Here is a 21124-nt window from a genome sequence, read left to right as displayed (position 1 = left end):
CACACCTTTCAAACATGACACAAGTCCAAGCCTGGTTGTGACTTTCTTTTCTCTCTAAGTGAGAGTCGCCACTAGGATAAGTGCAAGGAATTTGTAACCACCACCCTTGTGCCCCTTCAGTGCCTCCAGGAGTATAAGTATACTGTCAATAATTGTTATTTTAAAAGTACTTACCATTCTTTTGCCAAAATCTTGGCATGGGCTGTTAATAGAGCTTCCTTTTAGTGGGACCATCCCTTTGGGGCTGTTGTCAGCCTTCCGCTTGTAGAATTCAATTCCATCTTCTAAAAGCACAACCCACATCGGCTTCCAGGTATTAAACATGCTGCCCTGCATCAGTAAATCACCGTGTATATTATGTTCAATAAATCACTCTTCACATGATACCCACTGAAGGTATGACCTTCCAGGGAGTGTCTGACTGACACTAAAATAGCTATAGTTAGTGTCCCAACGGGAACATACCACAACCACACCCATCTTACTATGCAGTTAAAAACCATCGTTGTTATTCTTCTGACCACCATTAATTTCCCCTTGTAGTCACCCCAGCCATGAGTTTTTCCAAAATTGCATTGCCTGCCCCAGTAGGTGTTTCTCTTCAGTATCAGTTAGTCCCAATCAGTGTCTTCAAGATGACATAGTGGCAATATTATGAATAATCCTCAAAATTTCTGGATGTGAACTGGCACATTAGGACTGCCTCATTAAGTTGGGCATCCTGTGCTGTACTTAGGACTTGATGCTACAATACAGTCAGTCACTGAGGCTTGGCTCTCTGATAAGAAAGCACACATCTCAGAGGATTTCTAGACATATAAGAACAAACTGTAAGAGTAATGAACAGTTTAAGGGCCTGAGGCTGCAGATCTCCAACTGCTGTGTTGAGGAACTGAGGTGCTTCATTTCATCTTTTAAAGCTTTTACTTCCTATTCCTGAAACACAGCTGTTAGATGCAAGACATACAGAGAAAAAGATAGGGCCAGATCCTACATACAGTGAAACACACAGCAAAACTCTCAGGGACTTAGAGAGGAACAAGCTGTCTCTCCGTGTTCAGCACGATTAACCACTAGAATTACTAAGACTGTTGCACTCTAGTTAGATGGCCTCTCTCGTCCTGCCTGCAACCAGCTTCAAAAGTGGTCACAATCCCAGATACCCAAGTGACTTTACTGCTCAGCCAAATGAACATTTACATATGCTGAATACCAACAGCTCCTCTGAAGAGTTACCAAAGTACAACCAACATTTGTGGTCCTCAAATCAGAGGCCATTCTTCAAAAATATTAACTTCCCTTGCTCTTTCTGTTACAAAGAGAGACCTAAATTTATCCTCCCCATCCTACAACTCCATCCACAGCATCCCTGACCTCCTCAGACCATGGTGGCTGAGCAGTGCTAAAGCTGCAGACAGAAGCAAAGCAGACACCTTTGTGCTGTGCAGATGGCCTGTTTTGATTTGTTAAACCTAAGAGCTGGGCAGAGTTAGTTACACTTGGATTTTGTATTTCTGCAGAAGCAAATGGGACAGAAACACGCCCAGTCTTTTTTTCTTATTCTCCAAATGAAACCTTTGTCTGTCACATCCTTTTTTGCTGCCCTACCTTCCAACAAAGGCCTTTTGCACTCTGAATCAGACCTTATGTTCAATTACAGGGTGGGGAGGGAAAACCGTCAGCCGAGATCTTATTAAGAGCAGGACCTGCTTCCAGCCTCTGCAGCCCTCACTGGAAGCAGAAGGTGCCCCACAAATGAATGCTACCTTCTGAAGGAAAGTCACTGCCCTGGGCGTTCTCTAGCTAAACAGGGAACTAAAAAAAGTCTCATCTGGGTACCACCTATGGGTTGACTGCTGTTTTCTTTTGATTCTGGGTTGTTTTTTTTAATAAGCCATAAGAATTTACCATTTTTTGAGAGGCCAAATTGACACATTGGTTGCTTTTCTGCTAAGAAATCAATTCAGATGATGAGCCAAGACAAGAACTGTTGCAATTTCCTTTTGATTGTGGGTTTATCACAGGTTATAGTACTTCTGCTCATAAACAGACAAGTCCAGTAATTCCTGAAGACCAGACTCTGTCATGCTCTGCCAATGGAAGCCACCACAGAGCAGTGTTAAGACTGGCAGTCTCAGATCCACACCACCAGCAAACCCAAACACGGTCACATTGTTCTCATCTAAAACATCTCATGGAAGACAAGCGAGCAGTATGCTGGATTTTACCTTCCTGGACTAAAAATCAAATTGTCACACCTACTCCAAAGACTGCAGATACAGACAGGTGTTCAATGAATTGCTCCCTGAAATCATTAGCCACTTTAAAAACACAAACAACTTCCCTTTGGTAGAACAACTTCTTTTTACAAGATCTACAGCACTACAAGACTAAAAAATTCGTTGTTTCTTATGCTCAGAAGATGACACAAGGTCCCCAAAATATACAGAGGTTTAAGCTGAGCTAAATCAACGCTGAAGTCTGAACCCACATTTACTGGAGGTCACATTGTCCCAGTTAAAGCACTGATCCCCAAGCACAACACTGTTCCCCAGCCTAATGTAAACATCAAGAGGAGAAAGTCAGTGACAAATGGCCTTCACTCTCTGCAAAGAGACCTGTGGCTGCATGGATGACTCCTTTGGGAGGTCAAATCCTTGGTTTCACTTTATAGGCATAAAGGAGAGGAGGAGAGTACATAATTAGCAGGTAAGGTTAATCAGAAGCATGCTCGTTCTTGCTGGAAGCTCTGGTTGTAGAATGCACAGCAGCCTCACTGATGTATCAAACAGCCAGTACCCATCTGATCTGTATCTTCTGCTCCTTTTTCCCTCCAGCCCTTCCTCTAGCATACTGCTGCTCCTCACCACCAGCATAAGCTCACTTCTGTAAGGACAGAGCCATCTATGAGGCTGTTCTAGGAAACAGGCACAATTTCCACTTCCCTGTTGCCATTGCAGCAGCACCGAGCAGCAACTGTAGTAGTACCTGCACAGAGAGACTTTTGGGGGACCCAGCACCTATAGGAATGTGAGGCACTGACACTGGCACATCTGTATGCACCTTTTCCCCGGCATACCCAGCTGGGCACACAGTTTGGGATTGTCCCAGTGTCTAAGTTTCCAGCCATTCCCCTGTCATGGAGGAATATACATCATGAGCCACTTCTCTATATATCGGGCCATTGGAACTAGATATCTGCAATCTACACAGCACGAATTTGGCGCTCTCCTTCCTCATGACAGCATCACTGCAGCTTTGCGATTATTTTATGAACTTACTTCCTTTCAGTGTCAGTGGAAGTAAGACTGAGGAGTGGCCTCTTCACAACACTGGTCCCAGATTAGAGATCCTTCCAGCCAGCTGTTCTAGTGAGTGAAATTCTCATTTTGATGAGCAGAGATACCACAGGAGAGAGCTCTTCTCTTGCTCTAGGAATGACACTGTTTAGTTCGGCTGCTTTAAGCCAGACTGATGTCACTATAGATTTAAATGGAAGTCAAGGGTTTATCCTATGGGCTTTACCACAAAAGGCTCCAGAGCAGAGGTTGCTGTGGAGCAGCGACTGCCTTCCCAAAGAAGGGAAGTGCCTGTGGCCCCAAGCATTGTCTCTAGGCCAAGGTGATCAGACCTCTTTAATCTCACTATGCTTCCTTGATGTTTAACTCGGAGATTAAGTGCAATCGAGTAGGCTGTGGCCATTTCAAGCTGTTACCTATTTTGCCAAGCTTCCACTAAGGGCATTAGGTTCCTTCATAAAAATACAAATCTTTTGATCCAAAGGTACATCTGAGATATGTGCAAAATGTCTTTTGTAGTATTCTGACAAGATATAACTGCTAACAAGTACCTCTATAATCACTAACACCACATTGTTTTACTGCTCAAGGAATTCTGTTCATTTGCCCTTTCTTTTTGGAAAAAATGATCCTTGTTTAAATAACTGAAACCAAAGTATGTTTCCCTACACCTCCCCAACCTCTTCAGAGTTAGCTTCCCCCTCCACTCCGTCCAAAACTGCCCACTTACCTTCTTAACCAAGTAGCCCTCCCTTATGCGCATCGGTTCTCGCTCCATGTCTGAGGCAATCCTGTTCTCAGGTCTATCAGCGCTGGCAGTTAAGTTCCTCTGGCAGCAAAGTCCGTGGGCTGGCGTTTTTACAGTACAGCTGCGTCACTTTCACAAGTTCCTCTGCCTGCTAATCACATGAAAACAAGCCCATTTCCTCTTACAGAGTGAGAGATAGGGAAACGCAGAAGCACATGTGTATTTATAATTTGCCTCTGACAGAACAGGCAACAGCCTGACAAAATGCTCAACTGTACCAAATACGGCCAGCCTTGATGACAGTGACCTGGGAGATTAAAAAAAGCATTTTAGTGCCCAGTCCCAAGAAATCAGGCCCATTTTGCAAATACATGAACTCTAGCAAAACAACAAACAGGGTGGCTGGCATGCTGTGTTGCTGCTTGGTGTGTGCCAAAAGGATCTCACAGACAGGTTTCCAACTCACCGGTTCTGTCACTTCATCCCGTCTTTGACATCTGACGCCCAGTGGGTGAGCGCGTGGGGTCTGGCAGCAAGCTGGAGGGCCCTCACTTGGTTAATGACGATGCGCCCTCTGCTGATACAAGAAATTTGTTTATCGGACTTGATCAGGTTTTGGGGTTTGGTGCTGAAGCCTCCCAAAAAGGTTACCTGTCAAATAGGCATAAATGGATTAGACCAGCACTTTACATAAAGCACTGCAGAATGTCACTTTCTATGAGCATCTTTTACTTGCTGCAGAGCTCATGTGGCTATATTTGGTAAAAGATAAGGCAAAACTGTAATTTTCCAAAAGTTGGTATATACCAGAGCCACAATCCCTCTTCCCCATACAGAAGGAAGGGTGGTGGTGTATGGGAGGCAATAAGGAGGCTGCTGCATTGCCAAGAGCATTCTCCCACGCACAAGACTCCAAGTCACTTTTACAGCTGAGCCCGCTGAGATAAGGGTTGAGCCCAGGATTACTCCATCTGTCACCTCTGCCACTTGTAAAGATCCCCAAACAGGGACTTTTTCTGCAGACATTCCTGCTCTCCATTTGACTCTCTCTGTCTCAGCCTTTACTCAGAAGTACACAGAAGTCTGACAAGGTCTGTGATAGAGGATCAGAAGGTTAGAAGAGCCCTCAAAGACTTTCTCTAGCCATTCCTCACTGATGGCTATTTAGTGGTTCTCCCACAGATGAGACTCCACTCCTTCCTTGGTTATCTGTATTAGTGCTTCACTGTCCCAACTGCTGAATGTTTCTCTTCACTGTCTGAACGGAGATTTTCCTTTCCAGACCTTTCTCAACTAGCTGCTGCTTAAATGACCCCTCCAGTCTCATCTTCAGGCAGAGCACCTGTTTGTACCAGCAATCTCAGGCTATATACTTTGCAGCACATTCTGCCCAAAGCATACCTTTTTGTGATGATGAATTTATGCATCGTTAGGTTGTTCAGGTCTTGTTTCTGTAGATCCTACAGTCTCAGTACATTCTCCTTCGCTCACGTAAATCATGCTGTTGTGAGGATCTAATTGCTATTAAAGGCCCTAGTTGCTGACCAAGCCAGTCATCCATTAGGCCGTTTGCAAATCAAAGATTCAATATATGCTTTCCAATTCTCTGGCTGTCAAGTGTACTTGACATCAGCCAACAGATTCTAAAATTATTAGAGGGACAGAAACTCACACATAGCTAATAAAAGCTTCATGCTCTTTGGAAACAGAGCTAAAAGTAATATTTTATCACTAAAAAGTGAGCAAAAAGCTTTGTGTCACATCTACAATAAAGAATCTGCCTACCAGTCCCAGGGCCTGGAATGAGTTGAAGATGCATTCCAGAGTTGAGATGATCTGAGTTTCTGAGTTATATTTCTGTGAAGGTTCCTTTCATTTCCCATAAGCCTTAAAATGATGCTCGATGGACTCAGGAGATTCTTACTGTATAGTGTCTTTTTTGGTCAGTAATTCCTTTTGCTTTAAGAAGGTGAATTATTTCCTTCTCTTCCCTTTCACTCCAGTGGTTCCATCTTTGGGAAAAGGCACACTTTTTTTTTTTTTCCCTGTGATTGGATAACACAAAAATACAGGTCATAGACAACCACAACTCAGATTAAATACCTTTCACTGTATGGCTGGTAGCCAAACTATCCCTTTATTAGCTGGTTTGAGGCCATAACGCTACAGAGCCAGGGGTAAGCATTAGAGAACAAGAAGTGGCTCACAGTTAGCTCTTCCTTCTGTCTCTACCTTGCTGCCCCTCAGACCTGAGGAAAGGAAACCCTTTCCACAGCTGGAAGGGTTATGGGGAACAAAGAAATCTGCCAGCATTTTCCTCCCTGCAGGCAGCCTCTGAGCAGGTTTTCCTGCTCGCCTGTTCCTGCTGGTTCAGTGTTTGTGCTGAGTCAGGATGACAGGGCCCTGCACGATAAATTGATGATATAAAATGTCCAAGGACAGATCCTCTTCAATAGAATATCTATAGGACCTTACACTAAAAAGTGGTTTAATGTGAACAGAAAAGGATGCTGACCCCACAATTTCACAAAAGCTCAGCTTCTCATTTACCTGCATGAAAAGCCCTTGGAGGTGTGAAATGTGATTTTAGACACAGTGGCACCAAGCCAATGACTCCACAATTTAACATTAGCTACTTAAGCAACTCAGTGTCAAAGCATAAAATTACATCCATCCAATATTAGCTGGAAGCAACTATTTCTATAACACTTCTTTATATTGTTTCTATTTCATCTTCAAAGCTCAGCTACTCCTTCTGCCCTTCTACCTTATGTGTCCGGAACAATCCTTTTCTTTTAACACTAAGGCTTGGTTTCATTTATGACAGATCACCACAGGGGAGTCAGCACTTCAGCTTCCCCCAGGCAGAAATGGGCTGATCAGCTAAATCATTCATGTGAAGCAAAATGGTCCTTAATCATACAGTGGCCATGGCAAGTGTGAGGGACAGCCTGGACTGCTGAAGCACATCTTCTTTGTGCAGCCATTCCTAAAGAGCAGCACCAGGCATAAGAGAGAGGAAGAGCTGTATTTCTTCCAGCTCTCCACAGAGGGGAGGATAGAGCCTTGTCTGGCAGAAAGAGAAAGTAACCTGCATTGTGAAAACCTGCTATAACTTACCCTGTTCTCCCCATTTCTGTCCGAAGTAGGTAAAGGTGCATGATGCTGGATTAGCAACATTTGTCAACAATAGCACAATCTGCAACAGAGCTGAGTATCTTGGCTCAGTTTACTGGCGAGTGATCTGTTCTTGTACAGGAGATCTTGCTGCTGTATTTCCTCAGAGAATTCTGGTTTTTTTCTGCTACGTCAAGGTCCACTCCTGCAATCATTAAAAATAAAATAAAAAAAAGCAATCAACCACATTTATCTGAGCAAGGGATCTAGCTGAGAGACTGATGGGCATTTATACTGAAAATTGGAACCATATCTTTGCAATTAAACATGTCAGCTGCAAGGAAGACAGGCGGTTTCTCAGCTTGTTACATCAGCTTCACTGCTCTCTCTACTAGCCCTTGCAGAGCTGTTCTTCAAACATGTTTGCTGCATTGTAAATGCCATAAGCCCACTCCATCTGTAGCAGAGCACGGGAGTTCTCCATAAATATGCATCTCTCCAGCAAATCCAGCTGCATTTCCAGGGGAAATTAAATCAAATGCTATATGTTCAAAATGATTGTCTACATGGGAAAAATAATATACACAAGTGGTTTGCAAAGGTGATAGAGACTGGGTCCAGCTTATAGTTTGGTAAACCCCTTTCTCACTTTTGCACAGAGGCAAAGGTCTCAAAAGAATTACAGTATTAAATTGAGAGCTGACAGGTGCAAGTCTCAGCACAATTCACTCCATACGAATAACACAAATAGCTATTTTTAGTGAATGAGAGATTGTGGCTTTGCATTCACTTCTCAAAAAGAAATCCCAAACCAGAACATTTCCAAATTTGCCACTGTGTTAAGAAAGGAATCAAAGAGGGGCAAGCATGAAAAGACTATTACAGGTATTGTCCACGTCACCTTGGAATCTAAATACTGTGGGTTGGCTGTCATAAATTAACTGTCTTGTTTGGACCTCAAGGCACATTTCATATATTTAATTATTGTGCAGCTATGCAGCAGGATTAGTGCATTAACTCTAAGTGGGAAGGCTTGCATAAATGGTAATACTGAAAAGCTTATACAGTTGACATATTATTACGCATAGAGAGATCATATTGAGTGGATGCAGTCAAGAGACCAAATGGATTTCTCCAGAATGTTTTCTAGACAAATTGGACCAGCACAAAGCATAGGCCATGGCTTATGTGCATATTAGCTCTGACTTTTCATTGGATGCATCCAACCTCACCTGTGACATACCCACCTCTCCCCTACACTAGTTCCCCATCAGAGATACATGCAGGCAATGTAGCTGCAGCAGGGAAGGCTTAAGCACAAGAGAGAGGTCTTGGAGGATGAAGCTGCAGTGTGAGAAGACTACTAGTTCTGGGAAGAGAAAGAAAGATGAGAATAGCTGAGCATGCTGGCTGCAGCTCACTTGTAGGAGCTCACCACTCCCTTCAAAAGCACTAAGGGGTTCACCAGGGCACAGGGGAGTGCAGTAATGTTCCTGCTCCAAGTGAAGTGAATTAGCTTAATGTACCTTGCTAACTCCAGACAACAGGCTGGGAAGCCTCAGGTGCCAGGGGAATAAAAGGTAGATTTGAAGGACTGAAAAAAAAAAAAACCAAAAAAAGCAGTTTTGCATTTTACAAAGACATTAAAGATTCCAACCCCCACGCCTCAAATCTAGGTGTAGAGAATGGCGGAATGGACACAAATTTATCTAGAAGTAAATTACTGCTGTGGCTTAGGAGAAATGGGACCTTGTCCTAAGCCTATGATCATCTATTTAGCTTTGAATCTTGTAAACGTCAGCCCATTTGCTCTGTGCTCCTGGTAAAACCACACTGCCTCCTTCTTCCTGCAGGTATTTTGCTCCCTATAGAATATCAAGCAATTAATTTCAGGTAACCATGCAGCAGCCTGGGGGCTGGGACCCATAGAAAACCCCCATGGGGACTGGAAGGGCATGGGTTTCTCTAGCCAGGGGCCATCCCACCACCCTCAGTGAGGGGGCAGCCCACAGCACCAGGCAACTCCATAGGTCAAGCCAGGTATTCAGCCTGCAGGTGAAGATCAACAGCATCTGTGGCTGGATATGTCTGTGGCAGAGCTGGAAACCAGCACTCCTAAGCATAACTCAGGAAGAGATTGAAGGCCCAGGGCTGAGCTGAAATAGGGCCCGTGGGCATAGGTGTGGGTGGAGGCCCCAGGTGAGGCTAGTCAGGGCCATTAACGTGGGCAGCAACAAAACTAAGCTCCCAGAAAGACTTAGCAAAGGCAATCCCTTTATCAGATGGATAAAAAGAAAGGCAATGCCTACATTTAAAATTCCTTCTTCATAAACGTTCTACTCTCACCATGTTTCACTTTCACATGGTAAAACAGTTACTCAGCCTATGCACACATAATCCATAATATGATGCTTTTTTAGTTCTCCCTCATGTTTGCCACTTTTTGCCGTAGCGGTCTGGAATAAAGTCACAGCCTGAGCTGTGTCAGAGAAAGATGATCACTCAGGCAGAAATAATAAGGGAAAAAAAACTCGTTATAGATCTGAGCTCTCATGTACTTGGGAAACTAATTGCAATCAATGTCTTCAGCTACACACAATTTACTACAACATGATATGTCTGGCCCATGAGGTGAGTAAAACTGATCCCTGGCAATGGCCATTATTCTTCACACACCACTTTAAGTGATACTATCAGATTCCCCATGTGTAAGGCCTCTGTGATTTTGTACTGAATTACATTTAAACTTACAGAAGTGGGAATTGCTGCAAGCAAAACTTTCAACGAGCCACAAAGTGCAGCAGTTTCAGAAGAATAGAATGAAAAATGAGAATTCTCTTGCAACAAGCAAAAAAGATAGGGAGAAACGCACATGTGGTCTTCTTTTGCGGAGCCATACTGTTATGAGCTATGTGTCCATATATAGCAGCTGCTTCCTTATCTGAAAACCTATGCATATAACTTGATTGTCTGGTAACTTCCAAGGTATTTTTCAAGACCATTCATTGTTGACCTTGACAATGGTTGGAGGGATTAATTTTACCTAACTTTTTGTGGACTGCTTTTGAGGACCTTTAAAGTCAGCAAAGATCTTTGCAATAAATTGTTGGAGTTCAGTGTATGATTCATGATCAAATGTTGGCTCCCACTGTGGAATGAGTTGCTCCTGCAATTTACTACTTGATTAGATGCAACTACTCTTTGATTAGGTGCCCTTTGACAATACAAGAGTCTTAGGTGACTGACCAAACCCAAAAGATTCTTCTCATACATTAATGTTGATAATGCCACCATTTCATCGTACATAGGGAAATGTTAGGGTTTTTTTTAATAGCATTTGTTTCACTCTTGCCTGTTCAGTGGGAGAAGCAATGACTGCATTGTGTAACAACCTGTCTATGGGGGACTCTCTGCTGCCAGTGACCGCCATCGAAGGTAGGATGTTACTTACAAAACTCAACACATACACAGTTCTGAGAGGCAGGGATCATGTCCTACCCTTATCTTTGTAGAAACCTGGCTGCCTGGCCACATTATGAAGCATATTCTTAGCTGGATACCTAATCAATGCAAATACAGTAGGATTTCTTTTTTTTTTTTTTTTCAGAGGTTAATTTTTCAACAGAATGTATTCTTTTTCTTAATGGTCACAATAAAATTAATTCACTAATTAACTTGCATGCACAAAGAAAGGCACCTGGGTAATGCTATATCTTCCATTTGGCTTAGCAATACTACTACATTTTACCACCACGTGTACATCCCAGCTTCAGAAAAACAAAGAAAAGTTCAGATCCAGTGCAACATGCAGCTGTGAAATTCTCCTAACAAAATCATTAACTCTGCCATTATGTCCAATCAAACAAAAAATATATTTGTGGCCCAAGTCCTCTGTCAGCCATAAGAACACTGCAGTTTTACCAGCAAACAAGAACAAATGCAAAGGAATGGAAGGGATGCACAAACCTGCTCCTGGGTAAAAATCAATCTAACTGTTAGACAGGAATGAGACCTGTGGAGAGTTGAATTATGGTACAACCTCCAGTTTCAGAGATCTTTCTCTTTGAATAAATGCTACCAGCCATAGGTAAAGAGTAGTATTAGACTTAAAGAAACGAGATTCTGATCTGATACTGCAATTACGGTGGGATTTTTTTCTATTAAAATAAGAATATTGCAATAAAGTGATTAAAAAAATCCCAGCAGAAACCCTGAACCAAATATTAATGTTGACTGTTGACTTCGGGGAGCAAGAAACTAACCCTCAGTCTAGCACGGTGGGCTCACAAAAACCTTTTGCCGTACAGGGAGAGAAGAGCCACAAAACCACGTCTTTGCTCTCCGCTCTCCCCTCCCTCTCAGGCAGCTCTGGCTCCTGCGTGCCGCTACGCAGATGCCTCAGTCCACCCCAGAGGGCTCGATCAGCCCGCGGGAGACGGCTCCCCGCGGTGAGGGGATGGATCAGCAGGGTGATTTGCGGGGGGAAGGGGTACCCCCTCCGACGAGACCCCACAGCGCGCTGCCCGCCGGCGGAGGAGCCCTGCGGGGCGCTGCCTGCCCGCGCCGCTGTCCGCGCCCGTGGTGCTGAACGGCGGCGGCGGCGCCAGCCTGGCACGGCACGGCACGGGCCCCCCGTGCTCCCCTCCGGGACGAATGACGGGATTAAGGCTGCAGTAATCAGGGCCGGATTTACTGCCTGGAAACCGGCTGCAATCTGGGCAGCTGTAAATGTCCCCCAACCCTGGTGGTGGGGGGGGTGTGTGTGTGTGTGTGTGTACATCCGCTGCCCAGATGCTGTGCCGCGATTAGGGGGAGGGAAAAAACCAAATATATCATCCGCTGCTTTTGGGAAGGGCTGGGCTGGCTGGGATCCGGCAGCCCCTCCTCTTCCTCCTCCCTCCTCCTCTTCCTCTCCCTCGCAGCCTCGCTCTCCTCTCCCGGCCAGCCGCCTTCCGCGGAGGGGGCGAGACGAGCGCAGAGCCCGCAGCCCCCCCCCCCCCCCCGGCGACAAGCGATGGACGACATCCCCGGCCTCGTGAAAATCAGCGTCTCCCTCAAAATCCAGCCCAACGACGGGGCGGTGTATTTCAAGGTGGACGGGCAGCGCTTCGGCCAGAACCGCACCATCAAGCTGCTGACCGGAGCCAAGTACAAGATCGAGGTGGCCCTTCGGCCCGGCACCGTCCAGGCCACGTAAGTGCAGCAGCCTCCCAGCTCGGGGCGGCTCCCTTGGCCCTCCCTTCCCTGCTGCTTTATTTTTAGAGGTTTAATATTTTTTCCTGGCAGGCTGACAGCACGGGGTTTCCATGATTTCTCCCTCCCCGCCCTTTTGCTTTGGTGGCCCCGTTTCTAGGTCCCTGACGAACTGTTCCCAGTGCTTTGCCCGGCTGGCTCAGAAGAGAGGCACGTTTGGGAGTCACTTCCTTCCCTCTCCCTCCCCACCTCCTGACAGAGCTCTTTCAAGCCCAGCTCCTTTTCTCCCTCCTTCCCCACGGTTTGCCCTGGAGGTAGAGGGAGAAGACCCCTCTAGCCCTGCATGTCAGAGATGCATCATGCCCAAGCCTCGCTGCAGCATGGCAAAGCAGAGACTGGGACTAGGGAGGATGCACATGGGGAACCAGCTCTGCATGGAGAGGCACGCCTGGAGAAGAGATTCGAATAACCTCTCCCCAGCTACTCGACATCAGATCCCTCCTGCCTTTCCTTTCTACACCTTCCCTGGGTGACTGCAGAGCCCTGACATTTTTCAGGAGCCCCAGTGAGTCAGCAACACCTGCAGGTCTGCCAAAATCCCTGAAGCATCCCCCAGCACAGAGGCTGCCAGGCCACATGCTTGCTTCAAGCTGCTAGGGAAGGGGACCTGCAGGGCTGCTGAAAGGATGGATCCCGTCTCTTTGCAGGACAATGGGCATTGGGGGCGTCAATGTCCCACTGGAAGAGAAATCGAGGGATGCACAGGTGGCCTCTTACACAGGGATCTACGACACAGAAGGGGTGCCCCATACCAAGAGTGGGGAGAGACAGCCCATCCAGGTCAACATGCAGGTATGTGTTTCTCCAAGCCTGGCATGGGAAGACAAGGGAGGGCAGCAGGGGGTTGACTCCCAGAGAGGTCTTGAGGTGAAATATTCCAGGGCAAAGTCTGATCAAGCTGCTGCCCTCCTCTCTGCTTTGCATCAGTAAGACCGCTGGTCAGAGCGTAGGTGGAAAATACAAGCCCTGCTTCCCAAGGGGAAGCCAAGAGAGCAGCAAGGGCCAGGAAGTAGTAGGGGGATTTCTAGAGAACCTGCAAAGCCCTTTGGGATGCTGCAGCAGAAAGAAATGAGAGCCGAACATCTCGCCTCTTCTGCAGGACATATTATAGACTTCAGACAACTCCCACCAAGGTCCCTGGCTAGGAATCCAAGCCCAAGCCCTTGGCATACAGGGACCTCCCCTTTTGTCTGCCAGCACTGCCAGATTTTTTGGAGCAGACCATGCCCCAAGCACAAGAGATGACTACTCTCCCCTTCCACCTGTCATCTGCAGGATGCCTGAGGGCCTGCCAGAGGCTGAAAGCATGCATAAGAACAGCACCCCCCTCAGGCTGTTGTCTCCCTTTCTTTCCCCATATGCTTCCATTATCACATTATCTCTGCATCCACAAACCTTAATTCTTACACAAGTGGCTCCTCACTCCAACCTTGAAGAGAAGCTCTAAGAGTCAGAATCAGTATATATGCCAAGGCCCCAAAGTGAGATGACAAAAGCTCCAGCCTGTAAGGTAGCAGAGCTGACAGAAGATTGGAAGAGCAGCAGGCAGATTTCCACAGCACTCAGGGTGCAAAGCGAGATTTCTTTTGTTCTGGCTTTGGTTTGGTTGTTTGTGGTTTTTTTTTTTTTCCCCCTCTCCTGATTACAGTTGTGAGGGATTCCTGCTGTTTATTCTATGCTTCCTGTACCAAAAAGGGGAAACAGGGCAGTAAGCTATCTTCATCTGAAACTCTCTTAAGAGTCTGTTCCAACTTATACATGTTTAGGACCTTGCCAAGCCCACCAGATTTCAGCTTTTATCTCACATGTGCTCACTGCACACAAGATTTCATCTTTATCTTCACTATTTTTTTCTGGAATCATCATTTAGCATGGCAATCCCCTTCTGAGTAAGAACTGTAACATCTCCATTTTGAGTTTCTAATAATTACAGCATGCATAACTTAATTTTGGAGACCCACATCACATTAACAGTTACCACTTCATAATCTCAGGTTAATAAGACTACCCTGAAGTATTTGTCCACGTTAATCACTTTTCTATACAGTCACCTCCTTTTAACACCTAGGAAAACCAAACACCCAGTATGACTTCTCAAGCAGCAGAACAGGGCTGCTGGATGCCACTGTTAAGTATTGCAGTTATATTTCACAATGTCCTTATACCAGGAGGTAAAAGGGCAGCACTCCCCCCCAAAAAAGCTGCTTTGACCAAGGCATCCCTGTTTTGATAGCCACCTTTGCCCTTAAGTGTAGCACTGATGTGAACTCTGAAAATCTGAAAGTTTATCTTTTCTTATGGAGAAAACCAAGTCAAATCACAAATGAAGTAATTCCCAGAAATGCAAGGAGGGTCTGATTTTCAGGTACAAGCTCCAAGATGGTTTGTTGCAGCATCAGAGTAAGTAGCCACAATATTTGTCCAAACAGTTGCTTCTACCAAATCAAATCCTGGGATACTAACCATGAAGCTAATATGATTTTCAAGCATTAAGTAGGTCCTCAACACCTTTTAGGATTTGATCTTGATAGATAGGTTCTTCAGTACAGACTCAGATGTCCACAATTGATACTTTTAAGTATTAAATATAGGCAACTCAACAGGCATTTACATGTTTAACTCATCATTTAGCTGCTTAGCTAGATGGAGCCATAACAGATTTAGGGAACCAAGCTCAGATACCACAGTCCCAAAACTGCTTCTAATACCTAATTCCTGAATCTTCAAAACTGGGCTTATTGCTTACAGCTTTAAATTTTCCCATTTCCTTCAACTATGAGGAACTTCTGCCTCCACTTCCTTTTCTAGAACAGGCAGGATCCTGATGCATCCTAGGGAGATAAGGACACTATTTACAGCATAAAATCTGAACTCACATTAGAAATAGATTGTGAGGTCAGTCCTGTGGTTAAAAACTGGTCTGATACTGCCAATCTAATGCCCGAAAGACAGAAGGTCCATAAAGGTACTTAAGAGTTTGTTTCCCATCTGCTTTAAAACTTCAAACAAATAATTCTTTGTGCTCCTACTTTAACTGGCTAGTAGACATCTGACCTGTTACAGCCATAGTTTATACATGTAAAACAACAATCCTATTTCTGAATTCCAGAATCTGAGGATGCATTTCTGTTACCTGAATGCTCAATTATGTGCACTATCCAGAAACTGCTAAACTGTCTAGCAAATGGTGTAAATTAAGTTAGAAACCTCTCTTTGGGTCTCATTTTATTCTTGGTCAGACTAGACTAAGATTGAATAAAGAAGCTAGACCTCTATTCCCAGTCATAAATAGCCATTAAATCATCGTAGCATGCAAATTCAGAGGGAGCGATTAAATAACTATTCACACCTATAGCACTGGATGACAGAGAATAGCAGACAGGGAAATAGGCTTCTAAGCCTGACCTACAAAGAGTAAGGCTCATATACAGCCCCAGTGGAGGAGCCAGGATTCAGGTGCACAAGCCATCAGAATTCAGGGGAGGTCTGAGGATGCAGAATGCTCATTATGCCACAGAGCTGCTGCATCTGCTAAGTACTGGGCGAGGGGGGGGGGGGGGGGGGGGGGGCATGGCACATGGTACTGGAAAAGCTCTACAATTAATTCTTTCCTTCTCCTGGAAATCCACAGCAGTCAAACTACTCAGGGTAGCTCAGCAATCTGGGTCGTTGGAGGAACATAGAATTTTTCTTCTTCTATCTTGTGAAATTCAGATCCTCCATACATTAATGAAATGAAATGCTGCTCTTGTATCATATCACCTTCTACAAATGCTATTAGTAATGCCTTTTCTTCCTCAGTTTCCACACTGAGGATGGCTGATGCTCCTTTCTGAAAATTTCTCTTTGTGGTTTGTGCACAGTAATATCCAATGTGCTTAACCTTCACCATCTTGCATTATGAGTATATCAGGATTACTATCAAAGATGATTAATAAAAAAAATAATAATCCTTATTTAAGGTTTTAGTTGCTGGGAGAGATAAAATAGCCTGTACATCTGATTCTTTCTTTGTCAAAGGAAGTAGCAGAAATATTTCAGCTACTCCTTTAATGTAACACTTGGAACTGGAGCCAAATAAAAACCTTCCACTAACAGCACACAGCAACTCCTGCTGTTGTCAAAGCTAAATTTAAGTTACCACAGTAGGCTGGGGGAAGGTTTAGAGCAACGTCCATTATGCAGCAGCAGCTTACAAACTGCATCTTGAATTAAAAACAAACAAACAAACAAACAAACATGTCCTGAGAAAACTGGATACAAGAAGGCTCTGCTTGCAACTCAAGAAGAGTCAGGAAGGGCTTTCATATGGACTTTGCAAGTGTGGTTATAATAGGCAGATGATCAAAAGTCAGCTCACAGGCACATGATGGGAATGGAAAACAGTCAAGTGAAGAAGCTGTCATTAAAGTGAGTGATGGAAATATTTAAAAGGAAAAAACATTGAAGAACAGTGCTGTTCAGTAGCACTGAATCCACTATCTAGTATCTTCTAACAACATAACACAATCAACAAGCCATACTACTGGGACCAACAGCAACACATACAGGCTTCACACCCACACTTCAGATTCTCTGCAAGGTCTCAAGGCACAGGAACTCAAATTTTACATCACCATTATAATTGAAATCATAATCTGTCCTTGAAAGCCTCACTCATAAGGTTTTTCTGATGTTGTAAGCGTGTATAGCAGTGGCTAAAAAAAAAAAAAAAAGGAGATTTTATTTTATTCTACAGAACTTACTATAGCCATAGTCTCATTCACTTCAAAGTTGCAAGCACAATCAGACAACTTACAGTCAATCTCTCGCTACTCCTTCACTGTATTAGACACTTATCTGCTAAACACACTGATTATCTCCTTCCTAGCTTCTGTGTGATGGGTTGACCCTGGCTGATTGCCAGGTGCCCACCAAAGCCGTTCTATCACTCCCCCTCCTCAGCTGGACAGGGGAGAGAAAATATAACAAAGAGCTTGTGGGTCGAGATAAGGACAGGAGAGATATCACTCATCACTTACCGTCACGGGCAAAACAGACTCAACTTAGGGAAATTAACTCACTTTATTACAAATCAACCAGAGTAGGGTAATGAGAAATAAAACCGAATCTCAGAACACCTTCCCTCCACCCCTCCCTTCTTCCCGGGCACAACTTCACTCCCGGCTTCTTTACCAACCCCCCCCAGCGGCACAGGGGGACGGGGATGGGGTTTACGGTCAGTTCATCACACGTTGTTTTCTGCCGCTTCATCCTCCTCAGGGGGAGGACTCATCACACTCTTCCCTGCTCCAACGTGGGGTCCCACCCACGGGAGACAGTCCTCCACGAACTTCTCCAACGTGGGCCCTTCCCACGGGCTGCAGTTCTTCACGAACTGCTCCAGCATGGGTCCTTTCCACGGTGTGCAGTCCTTCAGGCACAGACTGCTCCAGCGTGGGTCCCCCACGGGGTCACAAGTCCTGCCAGAAAACCTGCTCCGTGGGCTCCTCTCTCCACAGATCCGCAGGTCCTGCCAGGAACCTGCTCCAGCGCAGGGTTCCCACGGTGTCACAGCCTCCTTCGGGAAACCCACCTGCTCCGGCGTGGGGTCCTCCACGGGCTACAGGTGGATATCTGCTCCACCGTGGACCTCCATGGACTGCAGGGGGACAGCCTGCCTCACCATGGTCTTCACCACGGGCCGCAGGGGAATCTCTGCTCCGGCGCCTGGAGCATCTCCTCCCCCTCCTTCTTCACTGACCTTGGTGTCCGCAGAGTTGTTTCTCTTACATGTTCTCACTCCTCTCTCCGGCTGCCGAATCTGCCTGTCCCAACTTTTTTTCCTTCTTAAAAATGTTATCACAGAGGCGTTACCACTATCGCTGATTGGCTCGGCCTTGGCCGGCGGCAGGTCCATCTTAGAGCCGGCTGGTATTGGCTCTCTCTCGAACACAGGGGAAACTTCCAGCAACTTCTTACAGAAGCCACCCCTGTAACCCCCCCCGCTACCAAAACCTTGCCAGCAAAACCAATACATTCTGTTACTCATATCTGTTTGAAAAGCTGCACTATCACAGTACAACTAGCAATTACAGAAATGCACAAAGAACTTCTTTTGCTTAAGTTTCATGTAAAACATGGAACAGAATCCCAGGAAAGGAGTAGGTGGTCTAATAGCAGCATGTCTCAGTCAAGACACTGTAAACACAAGGCTACAAAATACAGGGATGTTAAAGATTTCAGATTGAGCAAAAGAAAAAAAAATCTTCCCAATCCTAACTGCAGCCTCTAGGTATGGTATAAAGGTGAAGTGATGGCCTGTATCACTACAGATCACTGCTACATGATCTACAGTACATACAAGCCACTTTGAGATCATTGGGCCAACTACTGATGTGTCATCTTAGGAAGGATTACAGCTTTGAGTCTTGCTGTTAGTAACATTTATCCATATGGGAACTTGAACATTTTTACTCCCTTGCCTTTCCCAGATAAAAGTGCAAGAGGACAGTACATGGAGAATCTGATCCTTCATAAAGTCTTTTATGCTTAGGCATATATAAAACATGACTGCTAGAGCAGGCTTTACAGATCTTTGATTTGTTGACTTGAGGAACAATGACCCTTATATCAGCTGGTTTATGTTCCATAGTTTCATAAGAGTGTTGTTTCTCATTAAGATACAGAAATCAACAAAATAATCAGCTCACTAACACTGATATTGCCTCTTCCTCGCAGTTTAACGACATTGGCGTTTTTGAAACAGTCTGGCAAGTCAAATTCTACAACTACCACAAACGGGATCATTGCCAATGGGGAAACAGTTTTGGCAGTATTGAGTACGAATGCAAACCAAATGAAACGCGCAGTCTTATGTGGATCAATAAAGAGACCTTCCATTGAAGAGATGCAAAACCAATACTGCTGGACAATCTCCCTAAAGAAAAATCTACCTTTTTAAACCAGCAAGAAGCCTTAACAAAGGCATACTGTACCATTGCTTTGTTCCATAAGGTTGCAACAACTATGTTGTATATACAGGTGGTGCCACTAAAATCTTCGCCTGTTACTGTATTTTAAGTTTACCATGGCATCTGCAACATTCTTTATCTGTCACCGTGAGAATACTGAAAAGATCATAGTAAAGAATATTTGATAGCTGGGTAGAAAGTCATACCATCATAATACTGTTGTAAGTATTTGGATTATTCCCACTAAACAGTTCCACTAGATGTAACAACTTTTGTGAAGTGTTTTGCTTTTTTGCTTAGAATTTGGATGCAACATCACATTGGTGATTTCTGTATTTATATTTGTGTTTGCTCCTAAATTGGTGTGCTTGCTCCTCCAAGCATTTTGTCATACATGTCATCCCAGCGGACAGCAAAAAGTGCAAATTATGGATATTTGTAGGTTTAGCTAAATGGCAGCTACTGCACTGTTGATATTGTGCTTTCATACCAGGGGATTTGGAAACTCATTCTCCTGTTTGTTAAGTGCTGTAAGATATTCTGTGAAAGGTTTGCTAATTTACCAAATCTCTCAAATAGGATTCTTTGTTGTTAAGTTTCCCAGTCTCTGAAATAGCTTTAGGAGACAGTATAAAACATGCTAACCTGAATAAAGGAAAAGCAATAGATCAGTTATATCAAAGACATTTAACAACATGGCTAATATCTATCTTAAGATCATATAGTATTCTTTAAAGACATAGCAACCATACTTAATTTAGTTCTTAGAGTAAGAGTTCTGATTTTTGTTTTAATGACACATTGCTCAAATCAGTAATATCCTACAAATCAACTTTTTCAAGCCTGACCACTATATTGTATCAAAATCAACAGAATTTGACCAACAGTCAGCAATATGAAGAGAGTACAGATCCCAGTGCATGTTTATACATGCATTGCACTCTTTCAAATAAAGATAAGCATGTAAGCATTTGCATGGTTATGACTAAAGGTGCTACATAAACACTAGACCAGTGTTTAACACATAAAGACAATGAAAAGCAAATACATCTTTTCTTTCAGTAAATAAAGCAGGGAAACAAATACACTGTCCCATCCCCAACTTGGGCTGAAGTAAGCTGTCAGTTCTTGCGTATCTGTTATTCCTTTTGTGAATAATTTGTAAATTGTGTATGTAAATGGTAACCATTACTTTTGATCTTTGTAATAAAGGACTTAAACAATTTCTTCTCTAGTATGGCCATCTAAATAAGTTGAAAATACTGTATCCAAAAAGGCAGTGGTTTTAGAAAGTCAGACAGCAGAGGGGACAAAGTCAGTGCGTTCTGAGAATCCAGTCCAAAGTACCTCATGTTCTTTACCCAAAGCTACTGTTTCTAGGCAATACAGATCCAATGTGCTAGAATGCAGACAGTTAATGGGATAACACTCAGTAGAGCTTATTGATAAAATTCAACTGCATTTTGTTCTACTAACATAGCGTGGAAAGTAGAGATTTAGGACAGAAGTGAAATACCAACAAAATATTTGCTTCTGTTGAATTATTAATCAAAAAGCTTGACTGTGTGCAGATTTCTGCAGACAAAAGAGCCTGACAGTAGCACTGATGTAATACAGCACTGGAACGATAAGCTAGCCAGCTGCATCTCTACTCTGAGGCAATATTACACAGGCAAATTTCACTCCGATTAAATTCTAGAAATAATCTTCTGCATTAACTTCTTTCCTAGACTTTTCCTAGACTACAGAAAGAA

General features: G+C 44.2%; 2 protein-coding genes across 3 annotated transcripts in view; one reads left to right on the top strand and one right to left on the bottom strand.

Annotated features, from left to right (window-relative positions):
- PLEK (pleckstrin) overlaps positions 1-21124 on the bottom strand; it is a 62416-nt gene that overhangs the window by 16262 nt on the left and 25030 nt on the right. The window contains exons 4-9 of one of the 2 annotated variants that reach the window (XM_041125150.1): positions 9150-9153; positions 7168-7366; positions 5833-6092; positions 4514-4698; positions 4030-4198; positions 175-330 (exon numbers count right to left, since the gene is read on the bottom strand). In XM_041125150.1, coding sequence (XP_040981084.1) covers positions 175-330; positions 4030-4077 — 204 coding nt within the window. In that variant the 5' untranslated portion in view covers positions 4078-4198; positions 4514-4698; positions 5833-6092; positions 7168-7366; positions 9150-9153. Of the gene's footprint in view, positions 1-174; positions 331-4029; positions 4199-4513; positions 4699-5832; positions 6093-7167; positions 7367-9149; positions 9154-21124 lie in introns of those variants that run through there. The other variant, XM_030021880.2, reaches the window with a different exon arrangement.
- Positions 12004-20595, top strand: CNRIP1 (cannabinoid receptor interacting protein 1). The gene is made up of 3 exons (XM_030021885.2): positions 12004-12357; positions 13065-13209; positions 19138-20595. The coding sequence occupies exons 1-3, from the start codon at positions 12179-12181 to the stop codon at positions 19300-19302; spliced, it is 489 nt and encodes a 162-aa protein (XP_029877745.1). The 5' UTR covers positions 12004-12178; the 3' UTR covers positions 19303-20595.

Source organism: Aquila chrysaetos, chromosome 8 (genome assembly GCF_900496995.4).
Source record: "Aquila chrysaetos chrysaetos chromosome 8, bAquChr1.4, whole genome shotgun sequence".
NCBI lineage: Eukaryota > Metazoa > Chordata > Aves > Accipitriformes > Accipitridae > Aquila > Aquila chrysaetos.
Note: the sequence above shows the minus strand (reverse complement) of the source record. Positions and strands in the feature narration are given on the sequence as shown.